Source organism: Staurois parvus, unplaced genomic scaffold (genome assembly GCF_062004578.1).
Source record: "Staurois parvus isolate SC_StPar_1 unplaced genomic scaffold, SC_StPar_1.0 ptg000018l, whole genome shotgun sequence".
NCBI classification, from domain to species: domain Eukaryota; kingdom Metazoa; phylum Chordata; class Amphibia; order Anura; family Ranidae; genus Staurois; species Staurois parvus.
Window position 1 is genome coordinate 13,602,529 of NW_028317814.1, and position 15,523 is coordinate 13,618,051.

A 15,523-nucleotide genomic window follows, 5' to 3' on the forward strand; every position below is an offset into this window, starting at 1 on the left:
CTAGGAATTTAAGTCCAATACCAGTTCTGGATTGGTTGAGGTCATGAACAGCCAGATGCGTCGTGACAAATCAGGACCAATGCGCCTCTCTCTTGTCTGGTCTTGGTCATTAGACTGTGTGACATCTTCATCTGGATACTCCATATCATCTGTGGCACCTCCAGCACGTGGTACCCTCAGGTTACTGAGGAGAGATAGTCTCTCTTTATCAGTATTACATGCCACATATGCCTGGATAGAGAGAAAAGATACAGAATTTACTTTCTTTGAATAACATCAGCTTTATACACCGACTACTAGAATTAATACGGAACAGATGAAATGCGTACATGTGAGCTTATTTACCTGCTAAAGGATTTGTGTTTCTGTCCATCCGGTCTTACCATTTACACAGCTCTGCCTCACAGCACATCCCTGCCTGGAAGGGGAGGGGACTTGATTTGTCTCTGCTGTGGATTCATTTTTACTTACAGATCTATTTTCCACCCCACCCTGTGTCAGGGCAATGAAAGGAGAAGCAGCACACTGCGCTCATCCCTTCATCACTGCTCTTTTATCAGCATGCTCCTTTTGCACTGCAGCAACACCTGGCTGATTGTGCTTCCTCCTTTCTGAGCTCTGCTGTACAGGGGAATGCAGGCTGATACCAAGCCAAACATGGTGCTTACACTGCTGACACTGAAAAAAATACATTAATATGATGTAATAATGATTACAGAACAGCATCAATGTATGTTTCTATTAAACTAGTAAGGTAAAGTCTAAGAAATACTTGAAGCACTTACCTTTTAATACCTTCCAGACTAATATGGTAAAGTCTAAGAAATACTTGAAGCACTTACCTTTTAATACCTTCCAGACTAGTATGGTAAAGTCTAAGAAATACTTGAAGCACTTACCTTTTAATACCTTCCAGACTAGTATGGTAAAGTCTAAGAAATACTTGAAGCACTTACCTTTTAATACCTTCCAGACTAGTATGGTAAAGTCTAAGAAATACTTGAAGCACTTACCTTTTAATACCTTCCAGACTAGTATGGTAAAGTCTAAGAAATACTTGAAGCACTTTCCTTTTAATATTTTCCAGATCCACCAGAGATCCCCATATTCTGGGGTGCTCGAATATGCAAATATTGCCTTAAAAGAGTAATGGTGAGGGTTGACACCCCCTCCCCCTCTCCTGGCTCCTGTGCCTCCCTATTGGCCACTGAGCTTACCTGTCAGTGGGGAATAGTAGATGAGAGGGGCTTTGGGAAAGATTGTAAAATTTCAAAACCATCTTATACAAGCAATTAAAAAACAAGGTCTATTTTTATATATACTGTACATCAGCTTGATGTAACTAAGTAAATGTCTTACTTCCAGTCAATTTCAGATATGTGCTTTTCTACGGCATGCCTTAGAACAGTGGTCTCCAAACTGTGGCCCGGGGACCAGATGCGGCCCTTTACTTGCTTTTATCTGGCCCTTGGGGAACTATTTCATCCAATGATACCAACAATGGGGCATAATTACCCTCACTGACACCAATGAGGGGGCACTATTCCTGCCAATGACACCAAGGATGGGACACAATTTCTCCCAATGACACTAACAATAGGGCCATATGACATTAATGATGGGGTACAATTCATCTCAATGACACCAACGATGAGGCACAATTCCTCCCAATGACACCAAAGATGGGACAGAATTTATCTCACTGATACCAATGATGAGGCAAATTTCCTCCCAATGACACCAAAGATGGCGTCAATGACTTTTCCCCACTAACATCAGGGACTTTTTTTACTCCTAATCCAGCCCCCAGAAAGTCTAAAGGACATTACCCCTTGGCACCGGCGCCTCCTGGCCCTTTAAGGGTTTCAGAAGTCGGGAGGCGGGGCAGGGTTTAGCGTCATGTGACCGCCGTGACACACTGTCACATGATCGGGAAAGGTCGCGATCGAAAGAGGAGATTGGGACCTTTCCATGAGTACTGGACATGTGTGCTGGGAGTGCGCAGGCGTGTGCTCTCAGCACATATGTTTTTTTAATAGAACGCAAATGTGCGGCCGCTCAGCGTCTAGGCCCAGACACCGGGAGGCCGCACATTTGCATGTGTCAAGAGGTTAAACTGGCCCTTTGTTTGGAAAGTTTGGAGACCCTGCCTTAGAAGATGGTCCATTGTTTTGATAGGAGTGACCAATGATCCCTATGGCTATACACTCCTCTGTCTAATATCTGCAGATGCTCAAGCTTTCCCTTTAGTGTGAAAAATAGTGGGGGAGATTTGCTAAAACTGGTGCACACAGAATCTGGTGCAGTTGTGCATGGTAGCCAATCAGCTTCTAGGTTTTATTGTCAAAGGATAACTGAACAAGCTGAAGATTGAAGCTGATTGGTTACTATGCACAGCTGCACCAGCTTTAGTAAATCTCCCCCATTGCATGTGGATCCTGGGCAGAAAACACATTACACAAAGACACTGACCTGCATAAGGAGTTGTGGAGAAGGATAGGCCTCTGTTATAGTTGCAGCCATTGCTGGACTGACTCTATTAAACTGCTGAATCTGTCTCTTCCAGGCCAATGGTAAGCCAGTGAGCGATCCTTTGGGTCCCCACCCTCGCCAGGTGCCTGCTGAGGTGCAGAAGGAGTAGCTCTGAGCCTCCCAGTGCAACCTGCAGACAGAGAGAGAACGTTGTTTACCACGGTCCACCTTGCTGCACCATCACTTATAGGTCATCTGACCTCAATGTTTGCTGCAAAGAAAAGAAAAATTTGGGGCATGCATGCGTGTGCCCACTGCTGACCCCCACTGAGACTGGACACTGTGCAATTTTGTCAGCAGGTTTCATCCAATGATTTATGGCTGACACCTGCTGATTGGCTGTATCCATTCACAGCACACAGCCCTGTGTTTACAAACACACAGGACTCTGTACACAGAACAGCGATCTGTCTGTTTCTTCTCCCTGAAAAGCAGGGAAAAAAAACATAGTATTGCGCTCACAACCTTCCAATCTATATATATAGACAAATAAAAATGTGTATATGATATACATAAATAACTGAATAAGTGAATCTGTAGAAATCAACTCACATAAGCAAAATATAAAACAGTGAAAAAAAACTAAAAGAAAATAATATAATAATATTGTATAATAATAATGTCCCACAAAAAATATAAGTGACTTTGTGCTGAAAAATCTTCAATATCTTTTAAATGGGTGACTGCTTGTGCCTCCTCCCTCAAGTGAAGATGTGCGCTCACCTCATAGATAGCCTGCAATTAGGCTATTAAAGCTTGCGGTTCACCTCCTTGGAACCTACTTGTTTAGGAATTGATGTTGATAAGATAACCATGAAATGCGACATGTGCTGTAGAAAAGTATCCTCTCACTGGGTGCTACTCCACTGTCTTCTTATTTCCATGCGATCCTCCATATATAAGAAAAATCCTGACATGGTGCTTTATCGTTTTAAAAGCTTTTAATGTGAAGCTGACAGGTAGCACTCACATAAATCGTATAGTGGTAGTACAACTGATTCAAATATCCACTGGCTGTCGGAGCTGTGCGCTCGTGGTCCGATATCCGGACTGACTCCCTCCGAGTGACGTGAACAGTCCCACTCCCTCCGAGTGACGTGGGACTGTTCACGTCACTCGGAGGGAGTCAGTCCGGATATCGGACCACGAGCGCACAGCTCCGACAGCCAGTGGATATTTGAATCAGTTGTACTACCACTATACGATTTATGTGAGTGCTACCTGTCAGCTTCACATTAAAAGCTTTTAAAACGATAAAGCACCATGTCAGGATTTTTCTTATATATGGAGGATCGCATGGAAATAAGAAGACAGTGGAGTAGCACCCAGTGAGAGGATACTTTTCAACAGCACATGTCGCATTTCATGGTTATCTTATCAACATCAATTCCTAAACAAGTAGGTTCCAAGGAGGTGAACCGCAAGCTTTAATAGCCTAATTGCAGGCTATCTATGAGGTGAGCGCACATCTTCACTTGAGGGAGGAGGCACAAGCAGTCACCCATTTAAAAGATATTGAAGATTTTTCAGCACAAAGTCACTTATATTTTTTGTGGGACATTATTATTATACAATATTATTATATTATTTTCTTTTAGTTTTTTTTCACTGTTTTATATTTTGCTTATGTGAGTTGATTTCTACAGATTCACTTATTCAGTTATTTATGTATATCATATACACATTTTTATTTGTCTATATATATAGATTGGAAGGTTGTGAGCGCAATACTACATTTTTATTTCACGCTTTTTCACATTGGTAGTTATGTGCTAGAAGTTTGCGATCCAACAATAGGAATTTTATTACTTGGCTCGCAAGGTCTTTTCAAATAATAGGGAAAAAAAACAGCCAGATCTCTTGGGCCCCTTTCACATAGACGTTCTGATCGGGTCCATCTGCCCGTTTTTCAGGTGGACCCATTGAAACCTCTATTCTCCTCTATGGAGCGGCGGGTGTAAATGGACATGTGTCTGTTTACACCCAACGACATCCAATCCGATTTGATCCGTCGAAAAGAGATGGATGGGGATCCATTCCCCTTCTGTCCACCGTATCGGATGGGATGGCAGTTGGATGGAAACACACAGGCGGTTGTTTTCCATTCGACCGCTCATAGAAGACAGTTGATCCGCTGACTGGTCCACCCCGTTGAAAGGGGCCTTAGTAAAAGCAGCACATATTACACATACAACACTTGTTAGGCACACAGTTAACCCCTTGACTGCCCCTTGATGTGAACCCTTTCCAAGCCAGTGTAATTAGTACAGGGACAGTGTAAAGTATTATATCTGATCACTGTATTAGTGATGTCAGTGTCATTTAATTTACCTCCCAGTGACGGTCTGTTAGCACTAGATTGCCCACCACACTATCACAGTCCAACTGTAAGTCACTGATCACCAGCACAGCGTTAAAGCTGCGTAAATTCCAGTATATATACACCATAGTTTTTAGATGCTATAACTTTCAAACAAACCAATTATTATACACTTAGTGGGATTTTTCCTTTACCAAAGACATGTAGCAGCATTTTGGCCTAAATTTATGAAGAAATTAGATTTTTTACATTTCTTTATTTTTTATAACAGAAAGTAGAAAATATTGTGTTTTATTTCCCCAAACTTTTTTGGGGTTTTTTTTTGTTTATATAATAAAAAATAACACCAAAAGAAGACTCAAATTTCACTTGGGTACAGTGTTGTATGACTGAGCAATTGCCAGTTAAAGTAGCACAGTGGTGAATATAAAAAAAATTCCCTGGTCATGAAGGGGGTAAAACCTTCGAGAGGTCAAATGATTAAACAGAGGCTAAGAAAATAGCTTCCTTGGCTGTAAAGGGCAAGAGGGTTTAGCTCTGCTCTAAGTGTATGTTATTTCAAGATGTTGCAGTTTGGTTATTGGCGTACACCTAAAACGGAAATAATTTAGTAGGCATTCAGTGGATTCAAAATAGACAATTCATTTTAAATGTAAATTCTTTTTCCTTTATACCACCTGAAAATGCTGATTTGCTGAAAAACAGAAATCTAAATAATAATCCATTAAAGCAGGGCAATGATTATAAGGCTGCTCATGTCACTTGTATAACCTTTCACTCACAAGGAATTTACATTGTCCAGTCACTTTTTTGTGAACTCACCGGAACGGGCGCTGAGCTATACTCTTGGTCACAGCACACACATGTTGCCCCAGTTCTCTCCATGTATCCAAGAATAAGACTTCGGTCTCATGGTACAGCTGTAGAAAGATAAGTGCCTACCTCCACAGAGGAGGATAACAGTTATCAAAGAAGGTGACATCACAGAGAAAACTTTATTAGAATATACATAATGCTTTCACATTAAAACTTAGATTTGACAGCATGCCTAACAGTGATAATAAACTAGAGAAAAATCAGAGTTAAAGGGCAACTCCATCTTTTTGCACCATGTTACGCCCATATTTAGGTGCTGCCCCAATCTAAAAGGATCTTGTAAAGAGATGCAAAGGTCGCTCCTTTTCTTACAAAATAATTTTACATTCATGACTACAAAAAGTAAAAAAAAAAACAAAAGAAAAAAAAACACCTAAGCCGGGGCCACTGATGCAGAGAAGGTCTGAGATTCTTATTACAGCTCTGAAACTGATCAGAAAGAGGGCTGATCTTGCCACTTGGCAGTCAGTTTACAAAAAGTTTTGACAATAACTCAGTTTCTACTGTAAATTACACAGGAAGGTTAAATAAAGTGACAAATCTTTAGTAAATTCTCCCCAGAAGCTAGTTTGAAAAATATATTATGGCTTCAACATAAAAGCCTCATTGCTCACTGGGTGTTTAGCCCCCCGTGCCTGAAATCCTGGCATTTTGGTGCAAATGAAAAGTTCACCATCCAGCCCCACTGCTGACAGTCTGAAAAAATCTATGAGAGGCTGAAAGCTGCTGTGGATGGATGGGACTGGATGGTGCGCAGAGTGGTACTAACATTTAGGGCAGTATGTTCCCAGGAACGAATACCCAGAATACATGCAGTGTGCACTCCCAGCATTCATCCTTGGCCACATACTGCCCAGGGGCGGACTGACCATTTGGAAACTCGGGCACTGCCCGAGGGCCCGGGGTCAGTAGGGGGCCCCATGAGATGCCCCTGGTACCTTTTTCATAGGCTTTTTTGAGTTTGGACAAGGACACAGGGGCCCCATAATCCCCTATTGCCCGGGGGCCCCATGAGTTGTCAGTCCACCCCTGATACTGCCACAAACATTAGGAACACTCAGTGCAACATCCAGGCCTGTCCAGCCGCAGCAGCTTTCAGCCTCTCATAGAGTTTTACAAGTTGCCGACAGTGAGGCTGGATGGTGCAACCTTTGCCTTCCGCCCGCATCAAGATGCTGGGATCTCATGCTTCGTTGCTAAATGTCTAGTGTGCATGGGACCTGAGGTGTCTGGAACATGTAAACTTAAAGTGGAACTAAATGTAAAATAGAAACATTTGTGAACAGGCAGTCTTTTTATTGCAGAAAAAAAATGCAATGTTACACTTTCCTGCCTATTTGCAGTCCTCTGTAGAATGTACACTGAACTGCACAAACTGGCAAACTCCCAGCGTGCCCGGATGACTGCACTCCTGCACATGTATGGGAGTGATGTCATCCCACATCAGCCAATCAAAACAGACAAAAACCAGGGTCCAAAAGAACCCAGGGAGAAGAGAACAGCGCCGAGCAGGGACTTTATGGGTGTCAGATTGTTGGAACTAGAACTAAGGTAAGTACGTGTGCCTTTAGTTCCACTTTAAGACAAAAATGTATTGCATAAGCTCACTGGGCCACATAGTCCCCCCCCCTTTAGGACACAATGCAGCAAAGTAAAAGAACTATGTAGCAAAACAAAATTCATTTTAGGCTCTTGCTTAAAACAAAAAATTGTATTCAAAATTTAGTTTCCAAAACTAATCCTAGAAGATGATACTAAAGAAGATGATGTATGGAGAAGTCTTTAACCGAGGACTGGTATTTAAATGTAGATTAGCTACCAACCTCATCTATATGTCGCCTGGTCACTTGGCTTTCTGGCTGTTCATCATAGCAAAGGCTTGGCTCTAGAGAGTGTCTCTCCATCTTACGCGACAGTCTTTGACATCTGGTGGTCAAAAAAACATTTACTATTAAAGCTCAGTCAGTTCACTTATACCATCTCAGTGTTTTCCGTCTTCAAGCATAAAAAGAGAACCCCAAATAAATAAATAAAAAAGTGAGTGCTTTCAACGTCAGCAGCTATGCACTAAAGGTAACCAAATAAAACTTCAGTCAAAACAGTAAGTAAAGTGCAGCGCTATAAATAATTAAATAAATGATAATAATGTCCGTATAAATGAATATTCTTATGGTGACAATCCGTGTGTAGAGTGCCCACTATGGCGGTACTTCAGTGCTTGTGTTTTTAAAAGTGGGGTAAGAATACGCACTCACCAGATGTGTAAAGAAATTACGCATTTAAATCAATCATCAGAGGTCCCCTTTAAGGAAGCGGATTAAGCCATGTATAGAGATATCCTCCCTCTGTATGGGTGGTATGTCAGGCACTTCTGGGTGGTATATGGATCCAGTAAACCAGAGGTCCCCTTTAAGGGATGAGTGGGTGTAGCAACCTGTGTAGCAGGAACTCCCTCCTCTGTGTAATAAGGTAGATCTTGATTCAGGGGTGAGCTCTAGGAAATCAATGACTCCACTTCATTAAAGGGGACCTCCGATCATTGATCTATATGCGTAATTTCTTTACGCATCTGGTGAGTGCGTATTCTTACCCCACTTTTAAAAGCACAAGCACTGAAGTACCGCCATAGTGGGTACTCTACACACGGATTGTCACCATAAGAATATTCATTTATACGGACATTATTATAATTTATTTACTTATTTATAGTGCTGCACTTTACTTACTATAAAAAGAGAACCCACCTCTTTGTTACGTTAGCTTTTGGAACCAGAAGTCTGGTGTTGTTAGTGCACGGTTTTTAGCAAAAAACTGAGGACTTGGGGTAAATAATGCAGGTGCCTGTGAACTACACCCACTATGCACTGATTACACTTGCAATGCTCTGCAGGACTGAATGCATATATTTAAAAGAGAAGCATTGCCAATCGTCTCCTATGGATCATAGGTGTGCAGCTTGGTCTGCACTCCTGTGATCCATTTTCTGACCTCACAGAGCCAGTCCAGGCTCCGAAAGATCCTAACCACATGGTTGGAATCCACCCAGAATCCTGGACCGGCAACTGACTCAGCTTCTCAGCAATCCACTGATATCCTGAGCCAGCCACTCCCACCCCCGCCTATCACTCCAGTGAGTGCTGGAGGGGCAGAGCAGAGAGCCAGTCACTGACAATCACTGCTCCCTTCTCAGAGTGGAGGGGAGAACTGAGCGATCAGCAGTGTCTGATCACTTAATTCTCAGTGGATAGCCGGTGGGGGACAGATGCAGCATCAGATTGATGCTGCATCAACCTAGGTGAGTAGAAGATTTTCTCTTTGTATAGCCCATACTTCTCTTTTAATAAATGCACATTTTTGATTTTATTAATGTGTGTGCAACCTCACCTTCAACACTTAACCTTTAAGCAGAAATCGGGGCAAAATGTTTTTTGAACCATTCAGTGGTGCTGTGCCCATACTGCACGGGCCATCTGCTCGTTTTTGTCTAGGGGTCATAAGAGTGAAAATATACTTACCGAATCAGATGATCCTCAGAGCGCAACACTGGTCCTTGCCGCTTCCCCCCCCCCGCATACTAGCGGTCTTGTCAATGGACTGTTCCTGACGTCATCATGCCAACAGACCGTCTCAGAGCCTGAGGATGGCAGGAACAGTCCACCGCTGGACTTGGGGGAGCGTGGTTTTCCGGAGGATCGGAGGACGGGATATATATACTGTAGCTTTTCCACTAAACCCCTGGACAAAACGAGCAGTTTTCCCATGCAGCGCACAGCCCCACTGCATGGGAAAGTAAAATTTTACATGGAGTTCTGCTTTAAATTTCAATCTGTAAACCAGACTTGCATCTTAAAATCAGACTGACTATTGAACACTGTAGCTTTGAACAGAAAGTTTTTTGGACAAAAAAATGTAAATAAAAATGTTTAACTTGAATCAGACTAATGGTATTATTTCAAAAGTGAAAGGTCCTCTTTAATGAAAGTTGCAGTCTGTAATCCAACTTACCTTCTATAATCATGTAGCCCCAAAACAGCCAAGGTGATCTTCTTTCCAGAACACTTCCTATCTATTCCAAACACAGAGGTCGGAGTCATGGCGTTTTCAGGAGCCAGGAATGGAGAGGGATCAGCTACTTTAGATCTTACAAGGCTGTTATTAACTTTTTCACTGCTGGGCCCGATGTCCATTTTTTCACCTCACATACCCAGACCACTTTGGCAATGTTTTCACTGGTTATGATCGGCAGCTGCTGATTGTGGCCCTTCATGAATTAGGAGAGTCTCAGGTACCACTCTGCCATAAGTTCATGATCAGCGTAGTGGCTATTAGCTTATAGACTAAGGCAGTGGTCTCCAAACTGTGTCCCGGGGGCCAGATGCAGGCCTTTGCTTGTTTTTTCCAGCCCTTAGGGCACTATTTCTTCCACTGATACCAACCATACCTCCCCCCATCACTGATCCCAATGAAGGGACACAACTCCCTTTAATGACATCAACAATTGACACCAATGATGGAGCACAATTCCTCCCACTGACACCAAAAATGGGGCATTGTGTTTTCCTACTCATGTTAGGACCTTTCTACTCCCAAGGGCCACAATCCGGCTCCCCAAAAGTCTGAAGCACAGTAATGGCTCTTTGTTTAGGAAGTTTGGAGACCCTTGGCTTAAGGGAATGCAACTGCAAAAAGGATTACTGACATGGCCTACTGCAAGCAGTTCTGCCCTTACGTCAGTGCCAGTGAAAGGATTAAACACAACCTCCACCCCGATCATGCCATGCTTTTAATACCAATGAAAGCGGATCTATCATTACAAATTAGAAAGCACATGAATCAATATGGGAACATTTTACCATGACATTCTTTTGAGTAAAAAAAGTACCTTTTTGTTGTTATTAAAAAAAATGGCTGCTCAGGTGATCTAAAGCCTGAGTGGAAGAAAATGTGGGTTCAGTTCGCATCACTCCCTTGTTTTCCCCTTTGTTCTATCTGTATACTTCATATCTTTTCTATATCCATCTACAGTACATGCCTTTTCTTACATATTCCTTTGTAATTAAACTACTTCCACGTATAATCTCCCAAAATGAAAACAACTGAAATATACATAGACATTTAGCAACATTTTACTACTTCAAGTCTCTCTAAGGTAAGATTCACACTACTGTTGGTTGTGAACAAAATTGTGCACTTTCCTGACGCAAAACATCCTGTACAACAAACACTTTACTCCTGCGCTAGGAAAGGACTCAGTAGACCTAATAAGAATGTTCTGGAATTTTCTGGAATATGCACTGCTTGCTGCCCTCAACAGACCGGGGTGGTCCGAATACACTGGATACAAATGGAGAAACAGAAAAAGGGCGCACCGACCTAGTGCATTATCGTTTAAAATAATGTATTAAAGAAACAAAAATAGGTATCATACTCACAATGGACATAATAACACAGGTATGTCAAACTGAACAAGGTGTATGATCCAAACAACATCTGAGTCCATACGATGGAACCCTGGATGACCAACTGGCTAACGCGTTTCGAGGACACAACCTCTTCTTCAGAGCCAACACTACAGGAGTCTGTACTTCTCTTTATATAAGTTACTAAATGGTAACAAAAGGGCTGTCCTTTGGCAGACACGTGGCAGTGCCAATATTTCTGAATTAATTAATTATTATTATTAGTAGTAGTAGTATTTATCAACTCCTAATGGCACTCCCATGCGTCTGTTTTCACACATACTGAAATGCAGGGTACGTTTTGATGCGGCATAATTTTTAACAGGGGTCAGGGGCTTCTTTACCATGATTCCTACATGTAGGGAAGCCCACTGAAATTAATAAACTGATCCACACATAACTCACAGGAACTTGATAAAAACGCAGTTAAACGCACAGATGTAAACTGAGCCTTAAGGCGGAGCTCCTCCCAAAAGGTGAAGTTCCGCTTTAAGGACTGCTCCCCCGCTCCCCATTAAGGACTGGCACCTTTGGGTGCCCAAATTTGACAGGTACCTGCTCCCATTTCCGGTCTGATTGCCTAGGCGATTGGAAACAGAAGTTGTCCTCCCTCCCTCTCTGTAGTCTTTTGGGACACGTGACAGGTCCCAGAAGACTACAGGACCATTCAGGAAGTGCAGCACTACTCGCGCATGTGCAGTGGGTACCCGGCTGTGAAGCCGCAAGCTATCACAGCTGGGTGCCCACACTGAAGATGCCGGCCTCCTGGAATACATGACGGCCTGCTGGCCTCCTGGAATCCAGGACGGCCGGTGAAACGGGCTGCGGGAGACACACCACAGGACCGAGGGACAGGTAAATGGCTGTTTTTTAAAAGTCAGCAGTTTTTGTAGCTAATGAGTTATTTTTTGACAAGTGAGTAGAACTCCACTTTAAAGTGTTACTAAACCCTGGACCCTGCATTAACTATATCTGGCCTCCCACAGTACATAGAACATGGAAATATAATTATTTTAGTAAATATAAACTGCTAAGTACCTTTTATTTTATCAGCGGGTAGAGCAGTCTTGAGACTTCTATCAATGTCCAGCAGAGTACTGGATAAAGATGGTAGGAGGAGTTTTCATTCTCCCGACTGACTTATGAGGCTGCATGACCCCTAAACCTCTGTCTGGACAGTGCTTATTGACCCTGTGCTGGATATATGCACTCTCCCAAGAAAATAAAAAAAGGTCTCTAGCAATACACACCAAACTGTGCATGTGCAGCTTGTCTCCAAGGCTCTGTTCTATCAGCAGATGGATTGGGGACAGCAGTAGAAGGGGAGGATCAGAGAAGTCTGGATCAAACATAATTTTTACACAGTGCAGAGGATTAACCCCTTAGGTTCCACAGTGAGTATAACAAGCATGATTTACTGCATCTACAGACTGATTTTACTGTTGTGGGTTTAGTAACACTTTAAGCACAAAAAAATAAAAAATCTAGGACACATACTGTAAACCTTTTTTTACATCTATTATAATTGACCTCAGCAAATGCAATTATTGTACATATGGCACATGGATATTGAGCTATATGCCCCATGGGTCCCTATATTATTATTAGTATATTATTATACAGGATTTATATAGCGCCAACAGTTTGCTCAGCGTTTTACAATATAACGGGAGACAATACAGCAACAATACAAGAGGGATAGGAGGGCCTTGCTCCTTGGAGCTTACAATCTAAGAGGGAGGGGCTAGTGGTTCAAAAGTTAGTAACTGTGGGGGATGGACTGGTAGGAGGAGTAGAAGATTCCATTATTAGCTGAGGGCAGGATAGGCTTTCCTGAAGAGATAGGTTTTCAGAGATCACCTAAAAGTGAGCAGAGTAGGCGATATTCTGATAAATTGGGGTAGAGAGTTCCAGAGCATGGGGGAAGCTCTGGAGAAGTCCTGGAGATGAGCATGGGAGGAGGAGACAAGGGAGCTAGAGAGTAGAAGGTCGTGCAAGGAGCGGAGAGTACGGTTTGGATGATATTTGGAGACAAGATTGGTGATGTAATTTGGGGCAGAGTTATAAATGGCTTTATATGTTATTGTTAATGTTTTGAATTTTATCCGTTGGGCAATGGGAAGCCAGTGGAGGGATTGGCAGAGAGGGGTGGCAGATACAGAATATATATAAATCTGCATGTTCTTCACCTTTCCAAATTTTACCTGAATGTAATAGAAGACACTCTTGAGAAATTCTCTAGGCTCCACCAGAATCAGCATTTGCTCTTCTTTCCCTTTACATAGATCCAGACCATCCTGGAATATAAAAACAGCGATTGGAAAATCCATAAATATTTTTGTGTTAGCTGAATGAAAAGAGTTCGGAACTTAATTTCTGTGTTTCTCGTGTGTAGAGCAGTCCATGGAAATGAACAGGCTGCCATTCATGCCACACATGGAAATGCACCTGCATTTGGTTGCATCTGCAGGTGTGAACCAAATCTAAGAGGAAGAGAGGACACCCCAAGATAGCAGCTCTCAATAGCTGGCATTATATCACCATTCTGAGTAAATATTTGTAGTAGGTCTTATGTGCACTCCTTATCCCCCCCCCCCCCCCACACACACACACACATACTTCTTTTTGCCTCATAACATATTATTACAGTGCTAGTGTTACTGTTTGTGTTCTTGTTGTATAATTTTGCTGTTGTTTTGGTAAAAATTCTCTTCTTTGGTCCCGGTAGAGTAACAATTTTCTTACTTAATCCCCCAATACCAGGGTGGATTTGATTTAAATCAAACTGATTTAAATTACGATTTAAATCACTAGTCAGTAAGGCTTGATTTAAATCAGAGTTTTCTACATAAAGACTAATTCTTGCTGGTATAACTTTAATATGCAAGTAGATGAAGATTTTTAGAATAACAACTTTTCATATTAGTTTTTTTATCCCCAGTTTAATAGGTTAATCATTCATATTTGGACAACATTTCTGTTGTACTTAGGAAGGAGAAAAATAATCATTACCTTAATAATAACAATTTAAATAGATTTATTCAACTGAAACAATAACATTCCAGCATATGTTATTTGCTTAAACAAACATCCATGTTTATTTACTAATTTGGCTAAACAAAATATATATATTTTAAGAAACTTAGACTGTCAGCCCCTTCCTCCTCACACTTAGTTTCACTTTTTTCTTGTGCAGATCTATTCCACTCCAAACAATCAGAAAAATATTGTTTCTATTCTATTCACTGAACTTCTTGAAACTTAGCAGTGAAGGGGTTGATTCTGTATTCATAGGTTTGTAGAAGTTAGGATGAAGGTCTTTTTCTTAACTCTGTTCATGTTAAAACATTTTTGCTGTGAAGAAGAGGCATGTGATCTCCGCTGAGTCAAATTCAGTTTTGAGAACTGCAAAAGTAAACCAAGCATCTGTGATAATATCTTGTAGGCAGAGAAACTGCCCAATAATCTTACAAAAACCTCTGGAAGAGCAAGACATTGTGAATGGATTCATGGAATTTATTTACCCAAAAAATTAAACATATACAGCCTTATTCTACATAATTAAAAAACTAATCTTTATTTCATGATGGAATAACCTTTGGATGGTAATATATTTTCCTCAAAAAGCATTTTATTAAAAAAAATCCGATTTAAATAAAAAAATCAGATTTTTTTAAAAAAGCATTGATTTTTATCCACCCTGCCCAATACTGATGATCTCATCCCTCTGATTCCCACCCTTGGAGGCTGCTCCCAGTGTTAGCCATGATAAGCTCAGAATACCTCTCTCAGTCTTAGTGCCCCCTGTGCAGGCTGATATCAAGTCAGAGGATTTTCAAAGTCCCCCCAAAAAATTAAAAGTCAGCAGCTACAAATACTGTAGCTACTGACTTTCATTATAAGGATATTTAGATATCCATGGATCAAGTGCCGCCCTCACCTGGGCTGGTTACTCACTGGTCTTTGGCAGCCCGGTGCAAGCATGTTTATTAATTGAAGTGCGCAGTGAGCCCTAACAGCTTCACAGCCAGCTACCTACTGCGCATGCACAAGTTGAGCTGCACTTTGTGAATGGTCTTGCAGCTTTCTGGGACTTGTGATGTGTCCCAAAATGTTGCGGGTTAAGAGGGGGGTGAAGTTTCTCTTGGATCGCCTGGGCGAAGTTTCACTCGGATTGCCTAAGCGATCCAAGTGGAAGTGGGAGCAGATACCTGTCAAAACTAGATACCCGCTCGACCCCCCCCCCCAGTATGACCGTAACGTAACAACGTATGACCAAACATGTTGGGGGGTGAGTTGGCGGCAAAAAAGAAGAACTCCCTCTTTTGTGTGAAAT

General features: G+C 41.8%; 1 protein-coding gene across 1 annotated transcript in view; it reads right to left on the reverse strand.

Moving 5' to 3' along the window:
• LOC149473099 (structure-specific endonuclease subunit EME2-like) overlaps nucleotides 1–15,523 on the reverse strand; it is a 20,915-nt gene continuing 5,392 nt past the window's right edge. Inside the window, exons 3-8 of the mRNA XM_089683879.1 lie at nucleotides 13,393–13,484; nucleotides 9,734–9,838; nucleotides 7,552–7,654; nucleotides 5,675–5,790; nucleotides 2,473–2,662; nucleotides 1–231 (exon numbers count right to left, since the gene is read on the reverse strand). Of these exons, the coding sequence (XP_089540005.1) occupies nucleotides 1–231; nucleotides 2,473–2,662; nucleotides 5,675–5,790; nucleotides 7,552–7,654; nucleotides 9,734–9,838; nucleotides 13,393–13,484 (837 nt within the window). The remainder of the gene's footprint in view (nucleotides 232–2,472; nucleotides 2,663–5,674; nucleotides 5,791–7,551; nucleotides 7,655–9,733; nucleotides 9,839–13,392; nucleotides 13,485–15,523) is intronic.